At 40.5% G+C, this 17472-nt stretch overlaps 1 protein-coding gene across 1 annotated transcript; it reads left to right on the top strand.

Moving 5' to 3' along the window:
- The first annotated feature begins 781 nt into the window (after positions 1-781).
- TMEM50A (transmembrane protein 50A) lies at positions 782-16449 on the top strand. The gene is made up of 7 exons (XM_081586667.1): positions 782-927; positions 3074-3178; positions 4839-4951; positions 6324-6391; positions 8542-8634; positions 11121-11181; positions 15950-16449. Exons 2-7 carry the CDS (start codon positions 3086-3088, stop codon positions 15993-15995), a joined length of 474 nt encoding a protein of 157 aa, XP_081442793.1. The 5' UTR covers positions 782-927; positions 3074-3085; the 3' UTR covers positions 15996-16449.
- Positions 16450-17472: the final 1023 nt, after the last annotated feature.

The raw sequence follows: 17472 nt of genomic DNA, 5'->3' as shown, positions 1-17472 counted from the left end.
CTTCATGGCAGATAGATGTGGAAACAATGGAAACAGTGAAAGACTTTATTTCCTTGGGCTCCAAAATCACTGCAGATGGTGACCGCAGCCATGAAATTAAAAAATGCTTGCTCCTTGGAAGACTAACCTAGACAGCATGTTAAAAAGCAGGGACATTACTTTGCCAGGAAATGTTAAAAAGCAGGGACATTACTTTGCCAGGAAATGTCTGTATAGTCAAAGCTATGGTTTTTCCAGTAGTCATGTATGGATGTGAGAGTTGAACCATAAAGAAGGCTGACTTTCCAAGAATTGATGCTTTCCAACTGTGGTGCTGGAGAAGACTCTTGAGAGTCCCTTGGACTCTAAGGAGATCAATCCAGGCAATCCTAAATGAAATCAGTCCTGAATATTTATTGGAAGGACTGATGCTGAAGATCCAATACTTTGGCCACCTGATGCGAAGAACTGACTCATTTGAGAAGACCCTGATGCTGGGAAAGATTGAGGGCAGGAAGAGAAGGGGACGACAGAGGATGAGATGGTTGGATGGCATCACTGATTCGATGTACATGAGTTTGAGTAAACTCCGGGAGTTGGTGATGGACAGGGAGGCCTGGCCTGCTGCAGTCCATGGGGTCGCAGAGTCGGATACGACTGAGACTGAACTGAACTGAACTGAACCGACGCGAACAGCTAGCCGGCCGGGGTGGGCGTGGCTCTCTCCGGCCCTCCTGCAGCAGGTCCTCTTTCCTCACGCCCCGCTGTCTCTGCCCCGTCTCCGCATGCGCGACCGAGCCCTGGGGGCGGGGCTGCTCCATCCGGGTATCCGCGGCCTGTGGTTGTTTTGTTTTCTTGGCTGGAACTTGGAGCGGTAGGTAGGAGGCCCGGTCCGGGCGCGACACCGGGCTCCGGACTTACTGCAACGGTCAGGCTGGACTTAAAACTGTAAGTACCAGGCGGGAGTCGGGGGAAGGGGAGGGGCCGGCCGATTGAGGCCGGAACCGTCTGCCCGGCTGATGCTGCCTGGGTCGCTGCGTCCATCCTCTCGGGGAAGCTGCAGGCTCAAGCCAGCGCCTTGCTGGACGCTTCCTTCCTGCCCCACTTACCGTCTGCCCGGCTGATGCTGCCTGGGTCGCTGCGTCCATCCTCTCGGGGAAGCTGCAGGCTCAAGCCAGCGCCTTGCTGGACCCTTCCTTCCTGCCCCACTTACTGCCGACCTGCGTTTGGCCGGGGGCGGGAGAGGGCGACCACCTCCGCGCTCCGGACAGTGCCCTCCCCTGGACGTCGCAGGATCCCTGAAATCGAAAATCACCATGCTCCTCCCCCCGCCCCCGCTACTTGAGATCTGGGGAAGCTGACACCCGGGAAGGAGTTTAAGCCGGCTGGTCCCCTCGGCGAGGGACATGGACGAGCTGGAAGAGCTAGATCTAGTTCCCACGTCTTCCCAGTCGCTGGCCACCCTCTGCACCTCACATCCCCGGAGTCTGGAGGGGCGGAGTTTGGGGTTGAGTGTGCGGGTCGTAAACCCAAGAAAAACGGAGGATTCAGGGTGGCGTCATCGGGGTAGATCAAAAGCAACATACTGGATTGCTGTTCCTCCCAGGGAAGGATTTTTTTTTTTAAAGTTAACTTTCAAAGTTAGACTTGTCCTCAAGGCCTATTAGCACAGCTTTTAATTTAATTTTTAAAAGGGAGTTTCCAACTGGATTCATTACCTTTGTAACAACCCTGGTTGCCAGCTACAGAGTAGCTTCATAGAGGTTAAGATTCACTGTAGGAATTTGGATGTTTGCTTGATTATTAACAATTTACACTTAAGGCAGGCTTTTTCATAGTCTGAGACAGAGATAATATGGATGTGCCTCACACCGGGTCTGTATAGCCCAGCTCAAAGGAATGTTTTGTGTAATTGTCTATGGTAATTTATCCGTGGTAATTTAGCAGTGGATTCCATTTTCTTTCTTTCGTTTCAGCCTTCCTTTCGTGTGTGTGTGTGTGTGCGCGCGCTTAGTCGCTCAGTCGTGTCTGACTGCGACCTTTTGGACTGTATCCCTCCTCTGTCCATGGGATTCTCCAGACACAAATACTGGAGTGGGTTGCCATGCCCTCCTCCTCCAGGGGATCTTCCCGACCCAGGGCTCCAACCCGCGTCTCCTGTGGTCTCCTGCATTGCAGGCGGGTTCTTTACCCTCTGATCCATCGTGGAAGCCCTTCCTTCCTTTCCTGTCCTTTCTTTATTCCCTTTTTTCTTTTTTAATGGTCTGAATTAATACTGACTTCAATTTTGTGCTTTCTTTTGGCTGGAAAGCATGTTAGAATCAGAGATAAAGATTATTAAAATGAAATGGCTATTCTTTACATAGAGGGCTTCCCTTATGGTTCAGCTGGTAAAGATTCCGCCTGCAATGCGGGAGACTTGGGTTTGATCCCTGGGTTGGGAAGATCCCCTGGCGAAGGGAAAGACTACCTACTCCAGTCTTCTGGCCTGGAGAATTCCATGGACTGTATAGTCCATGGGGTTTCGAAGAGTCGGACGCGACTGAGCGACTTTCACTTTCACTTTTACAGAGAAATGAAGCCAGAAGACAGGCTTGGAAAAAAAATAATGAAGTGAAAGGACTTGCTGTGAAGAAACATGTTCTAGATAAAATGTGTAAATTACTAAGAGAAATAGTTTTCATCTGAGTCCATACTTTAACTCAGAACCAAAATTTTATCATTTTTCAGTTCACTGTGCTAGTGCTCCTGGACTCTAAATAAAGCGCATAATAACTTAGTTTGGAATTAAAGTTAATAATCATCATCAATTTTTTTCAATATTTGGATACTCACTTTTGCTTAAAATCATCTTTTAAGTTAAAAAAAAAAAACACAACTAAATGAATCCACACTTTGTTTTCCAGAGTTATGTGGAAATTCATCAAAAGCTGAATCTGAAATATTCTGAAGTATACGTAGCAAATAAAGTATTTGTAACTTCATTTTTATTAAATTATTCCTAAACTCTTATTTTCTAGAAACATAAGTCAGATTTGAAGCAATTCACTAGAAGTACCATATTAAGTTGGCTTTGTTTGTTTGTTTGTTTAAGTGACCTGAAAAAATGTCTGGATTTCTGGAAGGCTTGAGGTGCTCAGAGTGCATTGATTGGGGGGAAAAGCGCAATACTATTGCTTCCATTGCTGCCGGTGTTCTAGTAAGTGTCCTTGATCATTTGGGCCTTCCTTAATTTGATGTGTTTGTTTTTATGTATTTTGAATTCTGTGTAATTTCTTTAAATATGTACTATTTATTTTATCTTTGACCACTGAATTTTTAAAAATAAATGTTAGTATTTTTATTTATGAGAGGATTTAGGTATTCCATTTAAAGAGTTGACATGGCTTAAAATTTGATATTATTATTTTCTTTTACTCCATAAAAAATAGTATAGTGAGACAGTATATTTTATATATTTATTCACAACATGGATTATGAATACATGAGTACATGAAGTTACCAAGAAGTGTTCAAGAAACAATCAGGTCAAAACCATTCAAAAGATATGACTGCATTTCTCCATAACTTATCTTTTCAGTCTCATTAGATAAATAAAGAGCTCATTAAAATATATTGTTTAGAAGTAATTTATAGAATAAAATTCTTATTTATATTACAAATCCTTCAAGGCGTGTGATATGTTTTTGTGCTCTAATGTTTTCGTATACTCTAAAGAATGAATTTTAAGTAAACAAACAAAAATCTAAGTTTAAGTACGTCTCTTTGCCTAGCCTGTTGACAGTTATAATCTATGAAAAATAATTGTCCTAAATTTTTCCAGAGTAATGTCAAAATATAAAACTACCATAGAAATTCTGCTCTTACATTTAAAAAAAGCTTTGAATTTTAGTCTCTGAAGAAAATATCTTGAGTATGTTGGGCTCAAAGGGTTAAAAAAAAAAAAGGCAAAAGAATACTTGTGCTACCCAGTAAAAATGTCATTAATAGAGTATAGATCTGTCTGTAACCTGATAAAAATAATTTGATTAACCTAAAATAGTTATTTATAAATAATTGGCTAAAGATGGCAGTTCCCAGAGCTAACTGGGTAAAGGTTAGAAGTGGGGATAGAGGAGGAGGTTACTTTCCAAATCTGCTAAACTACATGTTAGAATTTGTTTAATATCATCTTATTGTAAGTGTCTGCTCAAGTGATAAAAAATATTTATGCAGTTTTAATGTCTTTTTTTCATTTTATGTTTGCCCTTGATAATGTCCAGAGCCAAATTCAATTAAGATAAATTATAATTTTGTGTTTTAATTGAATTTAGCATCACCCCTGAAACCATCTGTATAGTTCATCAAAAGAGAAAGGCAGTACTGCACAGCACATTATTTATTTCACTGCACCAAGAGGCTAGCTAAAATTCTATCAACAATAATTATTCCCTATATTATTTTGAATACTGTTTTTTTCATTTTCAATAGTATCTTTCTGGAAGCTTTTATCATCAGCAACAGGCCACTCCTCTTGTCAGTTCAAGTCTAAATGACTTTTTTCCTTTCTCCTGCCATGAAATATAATTTACTTCTAGTTTACAAAAAATTAGATCACAGACTTTTTAATGACAGTATAAAAGAATGATTGTAGTTGTCTTAGAAAAGAAGTTTGTATTAATAAATAATAGCTGTGGGACTTTAGGGTATCTAGTCTTTCATCAGATATTAAGCCAAGTGCTGATTATATGCAAGAAACTGCTGGAACATTTAAGAAAATTTTGGACTTTATTAGAAGGGATCTCTTCACTTAGAGTCTTTGGTTTTTAGCCAGTAAGATATGAAATGACTGTCGTTTCTCCTCCTGTGGTTTGTTTTAGTTTTTTACAGGCTGGTGGATTATCATAGATGCAGCTGTCATGTATCCCCGCATGGACCAATTCAACCACTCCTACCATGCGTGTGGTGTTATAGCAACCATAGCCTTCTTAATGTAAGTGTCATTGCTAGTGACATGGCTTGCACAGATTGTCACAAGAGAAATATGTTTTACATATAGTTGAGTAGAGTTAAGATTTTTAAATATTACCAAATTAACATGAGTTGTGGTTTAAAAGTCAAATCATAGAGAAGGACTTAGGAAGAACAACAGCAATCCTCTTTTCTGTTCTTCTTTTTATAATGTTTATTTATTTGACTGAGCTGGGTCTTTAGTTGCAGCATGGAAACTCTAGCTACAGCATGTGGGATCTAGTTCGCTGACCAGGGATCAAACCCAGCCTCCACCCCCCAACACAAACACACACACACACTGAGCATATAGGGGCTTAGCCACTGAACCAGCAGAGAAGTCCCCAGAGCAAACTTCTAAAGAAAGCAAGGCTGCCTCAATTTAGAGGGGTAATCTGTGAAGCTCAGTGAAAGACTTTTTATGTTAGGAACATGTGTCAGGGATTGACAGAGCGAGATTTTACCACTTGCATCTCTTCGTGCTGAGTATGTCTGATGTGTACAAACAGAAAACTAGATAGGGCCAAGCTGAAGATCATTCCAGTCTTAGCAAGATATAATTCTAAGAATTTCATTCTCAAATTTTAACAAGAATCAGAATCATCTAAAGGATTTGTTCAAATTCAGATTGCTGGGCCCTACACCCAGAATTTCTGCTTCCATAAACTTGGGGTTGCTGCTGCTGTTGCTAAGTCGCTTCAGTCGTGTCCAACTCTGTGCGACCCCATAGACTGCAGCCCACCAGGCTCCCGTGTCCCTGGGATTCTCCAGGCAAGAACACTGGAGTGGGTTGCCATTTCCTTCTCCAGTGCATGAAAGTGAAAATTGAAAGTGAAGTCACTCAGTCATGTCCGACTCTTAGCGACCCCATGGACTGCAGCCTACCAGGCTTCTCCGTCCATGGGATTTTCCAGGCAAGAGTACTGGAGTGGGTTGCCATTGCCTTCTCCAAAACTTGGGGTAGAACCAGGGAATTCTCATTTTAAAGCATGTCCAGGTGATGCTGATTCTGCTAATCTGGGGACTATATCCAGTGCTTTACAGGATGCTGATTGAGGGGCCTTGCCTATTGTTGTATGAACCCATTACTCAAGACTCCTAAAGACTTAAATTTGCAGAACTCTATGGTTCGATAGCATCACCAACTCAATGGACATGAATGTGAGCAAACTCCAGGAGATAGTGAAGGACAGGGAAGCCTGGCATGCTGCAGTCCATTGGGGTGGCACAGAGTTGGGCCTGACTTAGCGACTGAACAACAACGACAGCTTATTGTACCTGGCAGTTTTATGTCATGGATAATTTCCTCTTAGAGTCAGAGACCCTGATCTCTTGGTTTTATTTTGTTCACACAGGATTAATGCAGTATCAAACGGACAAGTCCGAGGTGATAGTTACAGTGAAGGTTGCCTGGGTCAAACAGGTAAAGAGATGCAAACATCTTATCATACATTCTTAAGATAAGAATTATACATGTAAGGGCCACTTGTTTGACTTCTTCAGATCGGGGATAGGACGGAGATGTGTCTAAGGAGAGGTTGTAGGTTCCAAGGCCTAAGGTAAAAGTCGCATTTGGTCAATGGTTGCCAAATAGTTCAGAATACAAAGTTTTTGAGTATATAACCCTGTCCAATAAATAGTACTATGTAGATATAAATGTATACAGTGTATAGTAACAAACCGTATATAATAAAGAATACATTATGCAAAGTGCAAAATAGACTTCTAGTACTTGAAGCTGTACTATATAAATAATTTTCTTCCCTTTTTTGCCAACCTTACTTGATTGAATTAGCATTTTGATATAGCTTAGATTCATAGTTTTTGGCATGTTTCAAAATGCACAACATCAAATTTACTATCTTAACTATTTTTAAGTGTACAGTTCAGTAGTAGGTACATTCATTTTTATTGTGCAACCAGTCTCCAGAACTCATTTAATCTTGCAAAACTGAATAGGGTAATAGAGTTGTAGTGCTTAGATTCACCCAGGCCTGCCCGTCTCCGCTAAGGAACTCATGTCCCCTGGCCCCCACGGCCATGTGCCCAAGGTAGGCCGAGTACAGGATGCGTGTAGCGCAGCTTCCTGTAGGGTCCAACTAAGTCAAAGATTTGAGGAGACAGATACTTATTGAGCATTTTAAATGGTAAACTTAAAATACTATATCCATACAAAAATAAACCTGAATATAGGCAAGTTTCAGGTGACTTCCCCCCCCACCCTCCCCAATGAAATAGAAGGAACTGCAGTGGTCAATTCTGGTCTGTGTTTTCAGACTCCCTCTGGTTATCAATAGATGAACTTAAGTAGAATCAATACAGATATACTGGTACACTATGACCTTGTAAAATCTAAATGAAGAGATAAATGTTAGCACAGCTCTGGGGGTCCAGAGCTGGTTGTATTTGTGTATCATATCACATCTATAAGTAAGAGCTTATTATTTCAGAACTATTGTTTTCTATCTTGGGTATAAAATCAGAAAATTACATGTAACATTATTTGCTGTGCTTTATTGAGCAAGGCAGGGTTTTTATTAAAATGCATTTGTGCTAATTAAATAAATTCATCTCAGCATTCACTTTAGGTGAGCTAATGACTCAGTTTCAATCAGTCAGTTTGGTCGCTCAATCGTGTCCGACTTCTTTGCGACCCCATGGACTGCAGCACACCAAGCCTCCTGTCCATCACCAACTCCCAACTTACTCAAACTCATGTCCATTGAGTCAGTGATGCCCCAACCATCTCATCCTCTGTTGTCCCCTTCTCCTCCAGCCTTTAGTCTTTCCCAGAATCAGGGTCTTTTCTAGTGACTCAGTTCTTCGCATCAGGTGGCCAAAGTATTGGAGTTTCAGCTTCAGTATCAGTCCTTCCAATGAATATTTAGGACTGATTTCCTTTAGGATTGACTGGTTTGAGTTCCTTGCAGTCCAAGGAACTCATAAGTCTTCTCCAACACCACAGTTCAAAAGCATCAGTTCTTCAGCACTCAGCTTTTTTTATAGTCCAACTCTCACATCCATACATGACTACTGGAAAAATCATAGCTTTGACTAGACGGACCTTTGTGGGTAAAGCAACATCTCTGCTTTTTAATATGCTGTCTAGGTTGGTCATAGCTTTTGTTCCAAGGAGCAAGTGTCTTTTAATTTCATGGGCTGCAGTCACCATCTACAGTGATTTTGGAGCCCAGGAATATAAAGTCTGTCACTGTTTCCATTATTTCCCCATCTATTTGCCATGAAGTGATGGGACCCGATTCCATGACTCTGTTTATTTTATAGTAAATCTTCATAAATATTATACAAACGTGATTTGTAAGTTGATTGTCTTTCCCTGTTAACATAATTTTAATGCAGCCTAGGCACTTAGAATGTAAAGACCAGTCGACAGGGAAACGGCCAGCTTCCGCACTGACAGTCCTTAGCACAGTTCCCACTGTTCTTGCCTTAGACTCGGATGGCAACCACACATGTTCTTCTCTCTGGGTTTTTGTCTTCTTTTTGAAAAGCTAATTTAACTGAGTGCTGCCATATAAGAAACAATTCTGGTAAAATATTATTTCTCTTAAGGTGCTCGCATTTGGCTGTTCATTGGTTTCATGTTGGCCTTTGGCTCTCTGATTGCATCGATGTGGATTCTTTTTGGAGGGTATGTTGCTAAAGGTAAGAGAAAACACAGTTTACCTTTTACCTTTTACTTCAATGGAATTTTGAAGTTTTGCATTAAAGTTGTTTTTTTTAGAATAAGTTTTCTTTGTATAGTTCAGCCAACTACTAGCAATGCATTTGTGCCCAGGAACCCCCCTCCCTAATCAATATTTGTATTTGTTTGTTTGCTATGTTTTTAGTATTCCTTTCTCCTGTATTTTTTCTTCTAATCTAGAGCCTGGAAGGAATGGAACACAGCTCCATACCTTGTTTCTCTTTGGCTTCCAAAAACTTCAAAAGCAGAACACATATCTTGTCCAGCTATTTGGCAAGTCTTGACTTGCTGAATAATATGCAGGCAAAGCTCTAACATCCTAGAATTGAAATTTATTGACCTAAGCCTCCTTGATAATATATCATCATCTTCTTTTAGATAAAAAATCAAACTAACACTTAATGCATATCTGCCATATGAGGCCAGTTTGAGGCCAGCTGGGAAAAGACCTGTCTTAGGTCCCTGGTTGAATTTTTGCCTTGAGGGACCCCAGAAAAATATAAAATTCATCAATGTTATAGGTAAAATTGACTATGCTTATCATAGTAAAAAATAAAATATTAATGATTTGCCAAACCAGACCAGCAGAAATCTAATCTAGCTCATATTTTAATACTTCACTTTGTTGGATAAGATGTAATTCTTGGATTAAAATAATTGGTTTCCTGATTTTTTAATTCAAATTGTTTAAATCTTGCAGATAGGAATGACAGGCAGTTTTAAATATTTATAGTTCTTTTATTTATGTAATTTATTATAAAACCATGTTGCTAAAAATATAGAAAAGAAAGAGAAGAAAAACTAATAATCTTACTGCTCTTAAATATTTTGGTATATTTTCTTTGGTTTCTTTTGTTTCTTAAATAGTTGTAATCATAGTATAAATATAGTTTTGAACCTAGCCTTTTGCCTATCATACGAAATTCTCTTGCTGCTACAAAATTTATCACCATCATATTTTAAAAAACAAAAATGTTACTTTTTTATCATGTGAATTGCATAATTCTTACTCATTATAGAAAATTGAGAATATAAAAGAGCTCAAAGAGGAAAGTAAAATTACTGATAATTCTTTCCTAGATAACAACTATTAATACAGAGCCCCTTTTTGTAGGAATGTGTTCATCTCATAGACTTTGAAGTTATTTTCCTAAAGGCTTCTGAAGCCAAGTCATGCTTTGAGAATTACTAGCAGCAAATTAATTTTATGAAGTGCCTTTACATAGAATCTTTATGAGTCATTCTAGTGGTAATGGTTATTTAATGTGGCCTTCTAGTACAGAGGGCCTATACAGATTAATTTAAAACTCTGAGGAGGAAAAGTTGGTATTCATCACGCCTCGGTTTGTCAGTGAGTGACCACTGAGAGCTCCAGTAGTAAAAACTCATGAGAATTTCCACTTCAGTCCAGGATAAAATCGAGACAAAATGGTCCTTTGGCAGTCTTTCCTATCTTAGTGGCTGCTTTCTCCATGCAGGTGTTTAGGCCCAAAACATGGGTGGTTAAGGCCTGTCAAAGTTGACACCTCTTTCTCTCACATCCCACACCCTAATCCATCCCCAAATTCTGTTGATTCTGCTATTCAAGTATATCCTGAATATGACCACTTTCTATCTCCTCTGTTGCTCCCACCCTGATTCCATCCATGACGGTCTCTGGCCTGATTTCCTAAAACAGCTTGTTTGTGTCCCTCCCCACCCTCACCCGCCTTTAGTCTACTGTCAGCAGAGCGGCCAGAAGATCCTGTTGAAGTATGTCGGCTCAAGTCACTTTTCTGCTCAAAACCTTCCAGTGTTTTTTTTTCCTCTCACCCAGATTGAAAACCAGAGTCCTCACCACGACGGTGAAGCTGTGAAGGATCTGCACCCCCGCCCCTGCCCCTCGTCCTTCTCTGATCTGTCTCCTGCTCTCCTCTCTTTTGCCCATGTGACTGTTCCTCTAGTGCACTAGCGTGCCACCACCACAGGGCTTTTGCACTTGCTGTTCTGCTGCTTGGGCACGGCTCCTGCCCTCACTCTCTTTGTGTCCTTAGACCTTGCCATGCGACACCTTCCCATGAGGTCTTTCTGGCCACCTGTATAATATATCATCATTCAGTACACTTCCAGTACCTTTCCTGCTTTACTTTTTCTTCTTACTTATTCTCAACATTGTTTAGCTCCACGAAGGCAAACATTTTGCCTATTTTGTTTACTGCGTTATCCTCAGCACGTTCAACAGCGCTGGTACACAGTATGTGCTCGGTATTTATTAAATAAACAAGGAAGCTACCGTTTATTAAGCTAGAACTACACCCTCATATGTACTGTGTCATTTAATACCCACACCAATCATAGTTGCCAGAAAAATCGATCATGTTAGGCAGGAAAACGGATATTCACCGGTTTATCAGAAACTGAATGTTTTGAGATCATGCACCTCTAACTGTTACAATTACTTTTATAGAAAAAGCTATAGTATACCCTGGGATTGCTGTATTTTTCCAAAATGCCTTCATCTTTTTTGGGTAAGTTTGTTTTAAATTCTTCATCCTATCTTTTTTTTCTTATTTTAAAATAATACTTAATTTTATGTCATTTACTGTATTTAATTGCTTAATATCCCCCTGTCTAATGCCTCTCCCCCATGTTATTGTCATAAAATATGAAGAATGAGACTGAGACAGATATTTTTAATACGTGGGTTGGTTTACTGCCAACCCTGGAAACATGCATTGATTTTTTTTAAATGCCACCACCGCCCCTTTAATGAGGAATTGTGATTCATGTAGATTTAGTTATCTAGCACTGGCACTGTTCATTTAAAATTTATATCTCTTAACAGTTGCTTTTAATGAAAGCCTGCTTAAAACCATTTCTCCTTAAAATTTTGTTTCTGGATGTGTTTTATGGTTCTTTCTGTTCTTGGTGTCACTAGAATTTGTGTGTGATATTTGAGGTGTAAAGCCTTGACCTTTTTTTATCCTTCTGATGCAATGACAAAAGATTACTTAGACCCTAAAAACCTCAATACTTTTATCACTAATCTTTTCTAATGTTCAGTCTTTCCTGGACGTATAGGGCATGCCATTTCCCCTTTCCCTAGCCTCCTTCTTCACCCCACCTCCCAAAAAACAACAGAAACTTGGCTTTATCCTTTGTATCAGGAGTTCTTAATTCCCATTCCATGGGTAGGCTTCTGAAGCTTGGGAATCACCAGACATGTCTGCATGTAAGACATTGGTTTTTCTGCTTATTTCTGGGAAGAGAGCCTGTGGTTTTCATCAAATTTTCAAAGATGTTGTTAATCCAGAGAAGGTTTTTTTTAAAAAAACAAAACAAAACTGCTGTATATTCTAGGACAGTCTATTCTAGGACTTTCCCTTCCCTTCTTTGTCCCTTCCCACCCACCTCCTGAAAGGAAATAGATAACCCCTGTCTACTTGAACCACTCATGGAATGCTAATAGTTGCCCTTTAACGTTAGCCAGCAGTTGGTGTTCACACTTTTTCCATTCCACCACAAAGCATTTTTGCAGTTTTATAAAATCAGTTTAGAAATAAGAAAAATGTGAGTTTACATGTGGCAAAATATACAGCCTCTTTGGGTCATACCTTGCATCTTGAAACTAGTGGAGAAAACCCAAGAGTGTTTTTTTTTTTTTTTTCTTAATGTTAAGCCATTGATTTTTGTGCAGAAAATAATAATGACCAAAGTTTCTTGAGCACTTTTTATGTGCAAGGCACCATTCTTAGTGTGTTACATGTGTGCTCCCAGTTGATTCCCAAAACTCTGAAGGTGGCTCCGTTGTTACCATCATTTTATATGTGAGAAATAGGCACAGAGATCATGTTCCAGATCGTGTGGCTAAAATTCAGGCTATCTGACTCTGAAGTTCAGGCTCCAGGAGGGTGGAATTTGGAATGAGTTTAATTAACATTTTCTCCTTTGTTGAGTCTTCAACCAGTTGCTTAATATTAGTTCTGTTTCCTTCCTGCCCCCCGCTTTTTTTTAAAGAATGTAACGATGTACTTGAAAAATAGGAAGTGAACCAACCTCACTCCCCAAGTTATGTAAATTTGGTAAATATGGGTAGATTTGTTATTTTGTAGGGTGATATATTATAGCATGTGTTTATTAGAGGGACAGTGTTGATGTTTAGAATTTTCCTTTCAAACTGTAATGCTGAGGCTTGAGCGTCTTTAAAGAAGGACCAGGCATCTGAGCTCACTACTCCAGAATCTCCACAGGGTTAGAGGTGCTCATGGGAATTCAGTGTCCCACAACTTTAGCCAGTGGAAGGTAGCATAACAGGGTCAGAGGCAGGGGTCAGAAAAGCTTCAGGATGGAGTGGTGGGGAGGGGATTTACCAAGAACCAGCCGGGGAAGGGCAAATAGCAGCCTTCTGTGTTTTAATCATTATTTACTCTAGCAGAGGTGGAGGGTAAAGTAAGTTCCACATTGAGATGCTGTTTCCGGCAGAGAAGTTCCTCTGTCAGAGTAGGGAGGAGGAGCCAGAGGATTGAGAGATTTGTGGGAAGAAACACATAAGTTCATACAGTAATTACCACATTTCACAAAACCTTAAAAACCAGTTGTTGACTTGTCTCAAGTTAGTTATAATACGTTATTTTTCTATGCAACAGGTTTGGTTAATTTCTCATGTATTGCTATTGTACTCATTAAATCCAAAAACTAATTTGGTTTTGTGAAAATACTGTAAGCAAATTGAAGTTAAATCCAACTTCTAAGCCACCATTGTCAGAATAGTTGTAGCACATTGCCTGCCATTTTTGATTTATAACAGAACAGCTCTTAGCAACAAACTTAGAAACTGTTATTTCAGAAATCAGAAACAGAAATCAGTACCAAAGGTAACCATCTGACAACACAGGAGGGACTGGCTCTTGCCTAAGAAACTCTTGAGGTTGCAGTTTGCATCTGGTGACTATGGTGTAAAGTTAAGCCATGCCTCTTTTAAGCTGTCTGTGGAGTAGGGACCCCTCATACCCAAATCTGGTTTTTCTTTTTTGTAGCAGTAGTTTTGAAATCACCTGGAAGAGCAGAGATCAATCGCTTTTTGGAGGTTTATGAAATCCTTTATAAAGGAAAATTCCATGAGAGGGTATAGACGACTTCCTGGTTGCATTTTTTTTTTCCATCAAAAAACACTCAAGTGCTTACCTTCCTAAGGGCCTGTGAAACCTATTTTGTTTTGGCTGTGCTGAGTGGCTCACAGGATACTAGTTCCCCAACCAGGGAGCAAACCAAGGCCCCCTGTACTGGAAGTGCGGAGTCCTAACCACTGGACCGCTAGGGAATTTCCTGTGAAACCTTTTAAAATTGACCATTCTGATTGAGGGTTTAACTTTGAGTATATACTGGAAATGGGAAAACAGATGAGAAGACAAATGAAAACCAGCAGATGCCATTGTAGTGTCTACTTTTCATTTCACCCTTGCCTTAGCCCCCCAACATCCACGCCCTGATGAGTTTGCTTCTGAACTGTCTTAACCGTCTTCTTTCTGTGTCCATTTCCTTTGTTAGGTTCGGTCATTCTCATCCTTTCCTGAGCACTTCACACTCTTGACTGATATCTCTCTTGGGTCCAGTTTTCCTATATCAGTGTTCCTTCTAAAACACTAGGAAATGGCAGCCCGCTCCAGTATTCTCGCCTGGGAAATTCCATGGTCAGAGGAGCCTGATGGGTTGCAGTCCATGGGGTCACAAACAAGTCTGACACCGCTGAGGGACTAACACTTTCATAGACGAGATTGCCACTAGGGGCCATCCAGCAAAATTCAAAACAGTATTGTTTTGTTTTATTGAGCTGGCATTTAAAAATGAAGGTATTTTACCTAAAAATCTGAATTCTTGAAAGACTAGAGGATCTGCCAACCCTGGCGCCCTGGCTCAGCAACAGTCATCTGGAGCTGAAGTTGTTTCTTTTACCCAGAGATGCATCTCTGTGTAGTCCCAGCTCCTGCACTGCCTGAGCCCAAGCTGCCTTTAGCAGATCACACAGGCTGGTGCCCGCCCGCTTCACTCATCTGAGGCTCCAAAGGCCTTTGTGGGCAATTTGGCACTCTGGTTGATTGGCTTGACAGATCCTGCCCACTGCCATTTCTCATCCTCCTTGTCTCTTAAACTGTACTCCAGCCATATTGGACTCTCCCCTGCTCTACTACACCACAGCTATTTATATTGGGGTATATATGAATTAGCCAGAAACTTTGTTCAGGTTTTTCCATAAGATCATACAGGAAAACCTGAATAAACGTGTGTGTGTGTGTGTTCTTATGCATCTGCCCTCTTAAATTGAAGCCTTAAAAAATAGCTATAGACATTTCCCCAAATAAAACCTAGAATTTAGGCTCTGTGAGGGCATTTCCTGACACGTCCGTCTCCGGGGCTTTGCCTGAGGACCCATGGTCTTTTTTTTTGACCCGTGATCTTTTATTCCTCTTTGCCTTTTTAATTTTTCCCGTTTGCCTTTTGATCTGCTGTTTCCTCCCCTGAAACATCTTCATCATCCCACCAGCTCCCGCTTCTCCCACCTTGCCATTTAAACTCCTGCTTATCCTTCCACGTTCTTCTAGTATCACCACCTCTGTAAGTCCTGTCCTGACACATTCAGGCAAAATAAATCCCATACAGGACTTCCTGGTGGTCCAGTGGCTAAGACTCTGCGCTTGCGATGCAATGTTCGACCTGGGTTCGATCCCTGGTCTGAGAACCAGATCCCAGATCCCACATCACAACTAAGACCTGGCACAGCCAAATAAATAAATATTAAAAAAAAAAAAAAATCCCCATATGTTCTCGGCTCCCTTAACATGTGGTGTATATGCCTCTCCCCACCCCCGACCCCCTGTACTTACCACGTTGTGTCATCAAGAGCATAAGCAATTTGAAGGCAGGGACTGTATCTTTACCTTTATAACCCTAGCTTCTAGCCCTGCCACCTTGACTCAGAAAAGGCTTGTTAAAGGAATTAGATAATATCAGACATATAATGGTCACACGCTAAATACTGGTTAACTTCTTAAGAGGGATATATGTCTCCAAATTCAGAAGTTCAGGTTGCAGGACAGCTTGTGGTAAACAGCACAGTCGAGTATATTGGTAGAGCTTACTACCACAGGATGATCAGTTTCTGTTCGGATATATCCCTTGGCTTTTTCCATACAGCTCATCAGTTATTCTTTGTCGCTAGTTTCTCCCAGTTCTAAATCTCTCGTAGTCTTTTTTCCCCAAACTCAGCCAGTCGTGTGATATTTCTTGTTCTTTTCACAGAGGACTCGTTTTTAAGTTTGGCCGCACTGAGGACTTATGGCAGTGAAGCTTCTGATTCGTTGCTGCCCAGCAGCCCTGCGTGGGTTTTGGTTTGGTTTTGTTTTTTTTTACTACTCACTCCCAGTCTTTTGTAATGCCATTTTCTAAACTTTCTGAGTATAGTCTCAATTAAATTTGTATAATACTAAAATCATGAGAACTCTCTCTTTAAACAACAACCACAGCAAAATCTATTGTGATATACATTTGATTACATATGATTAACTTGTAAAATGTTGAAGAAAAGTATTTCACGTGAGAAATTTTTATTACATTTTATCATGTTTGTGAAAATAAATCACAAAAGAAATCATGGAATCATCTTATATGAGTATTTGTCATATCCAGGGTCTAAAACTGCAGTTAAAATGCTCTGAAGATTTAATGTGTTTATTTAAATGTGGCCTGTTCTGTGTCAAATATTAGATGAAATATAAACATGTTCTTGTTTTTAAAAACTATTCAGTGGTCAGAATTCTTTCTCACTGTCCTTTGTGTTTGGTTTATTAATGTATGGTTTTGCCAAAAATTCTGTGAATAGTTCAGTATAAGTAGTTATTGAGGGTCTCCCAAGGGGTGAGTGAATGTGTTGAAAGGGAGACGCCCCATAATCTAGCCACCAGTTTCCTCAGAAGGGTCCCTTCAGTGCCGCCGCGGGGAAGGGCAGCGGTAATGACTCAGCTGTGACCCTGGGCCTGGTGGGACGCTGACAGTCACTCCTCAGCCACCATGGAAGGAAAGAGGAAGCGGATAGCGACTTGGTCTTTACTCCGGCGACTGACTTTCTTGTTTTTGGTTTGATAATAAATTGAATTCCATTTCGTTGTATCTCTACTGAACCACTACGCTCAAAATAGACCAAGTGAGGTCAGTTATAATGACAAGTGTTCAGCTACTGAGAACTCAGTCTGTTCCTCTTTGGAATTCTTTTATCCCCCAGGCTCCCCACTTTGACATAATGGGAATTTTTTTTCTGTAATGAGCTAGCTAACTATGTGGGTACATGTTCTTCAGAACTAAAGCTTGAAATGTTCTGTCATATTAATAAACCTTGCAACAATTAGCTGTTCATTAACCACCAAATACCACTCAGATGGTTTAGATTGTGGTACCCTTTCGATGTCAGCCACAGTTTTCTCCCCGTGTGTGTGTTTTGTTTTGTTTGTTTTTAATTTTTAGTTTTTGGTTGCACTGTGTGGCATGTGGGATCTTAGTTCCCTGACCAGGGATCAAACCCACACCCCCCTGCATTGGAAGCACAGAGTCTTAACCACTGGACCTCCAGGGAAGTCCCTACTGTGTATGTTTTGAATGTTGCCTGGTCATCAGCTACTCAAGGAAATGACTGTATCGCTGTCATTTCACCATCAAATCACTGTTTTTTAGATCCACAGGTGTGAGAATTGGAGGCGATCTTGGGGGTTGAAGTTCACCTTCTCTTTTTACAGATAAGGGAACCCAGACCATGGTGTTCTAAATGATTT

The sequence above is a fragment of the Giraffa tippelskirchi genome, chromosome 3, assembly GCF_054371585.1.
Source record: "Giraffa tippelskirchi isolate mGirTip1 chromosome 3, T2T-mGirTip1v1.2.pri, whole genome shotgun sequence".
NCBI classification, from domain to species: domain Eukaryota; kingdom Metazoa; phylum Chordata; class Mammalia; order Artiodactyla; family Giraffidae; genus Giraffa; species Giraffa tippelskirchi.
The sequence above is the reverse complement of the archived record's forward strand: the minus strand, read 5'-3'. Positions and strand labels throughout refer to the sequence as shown.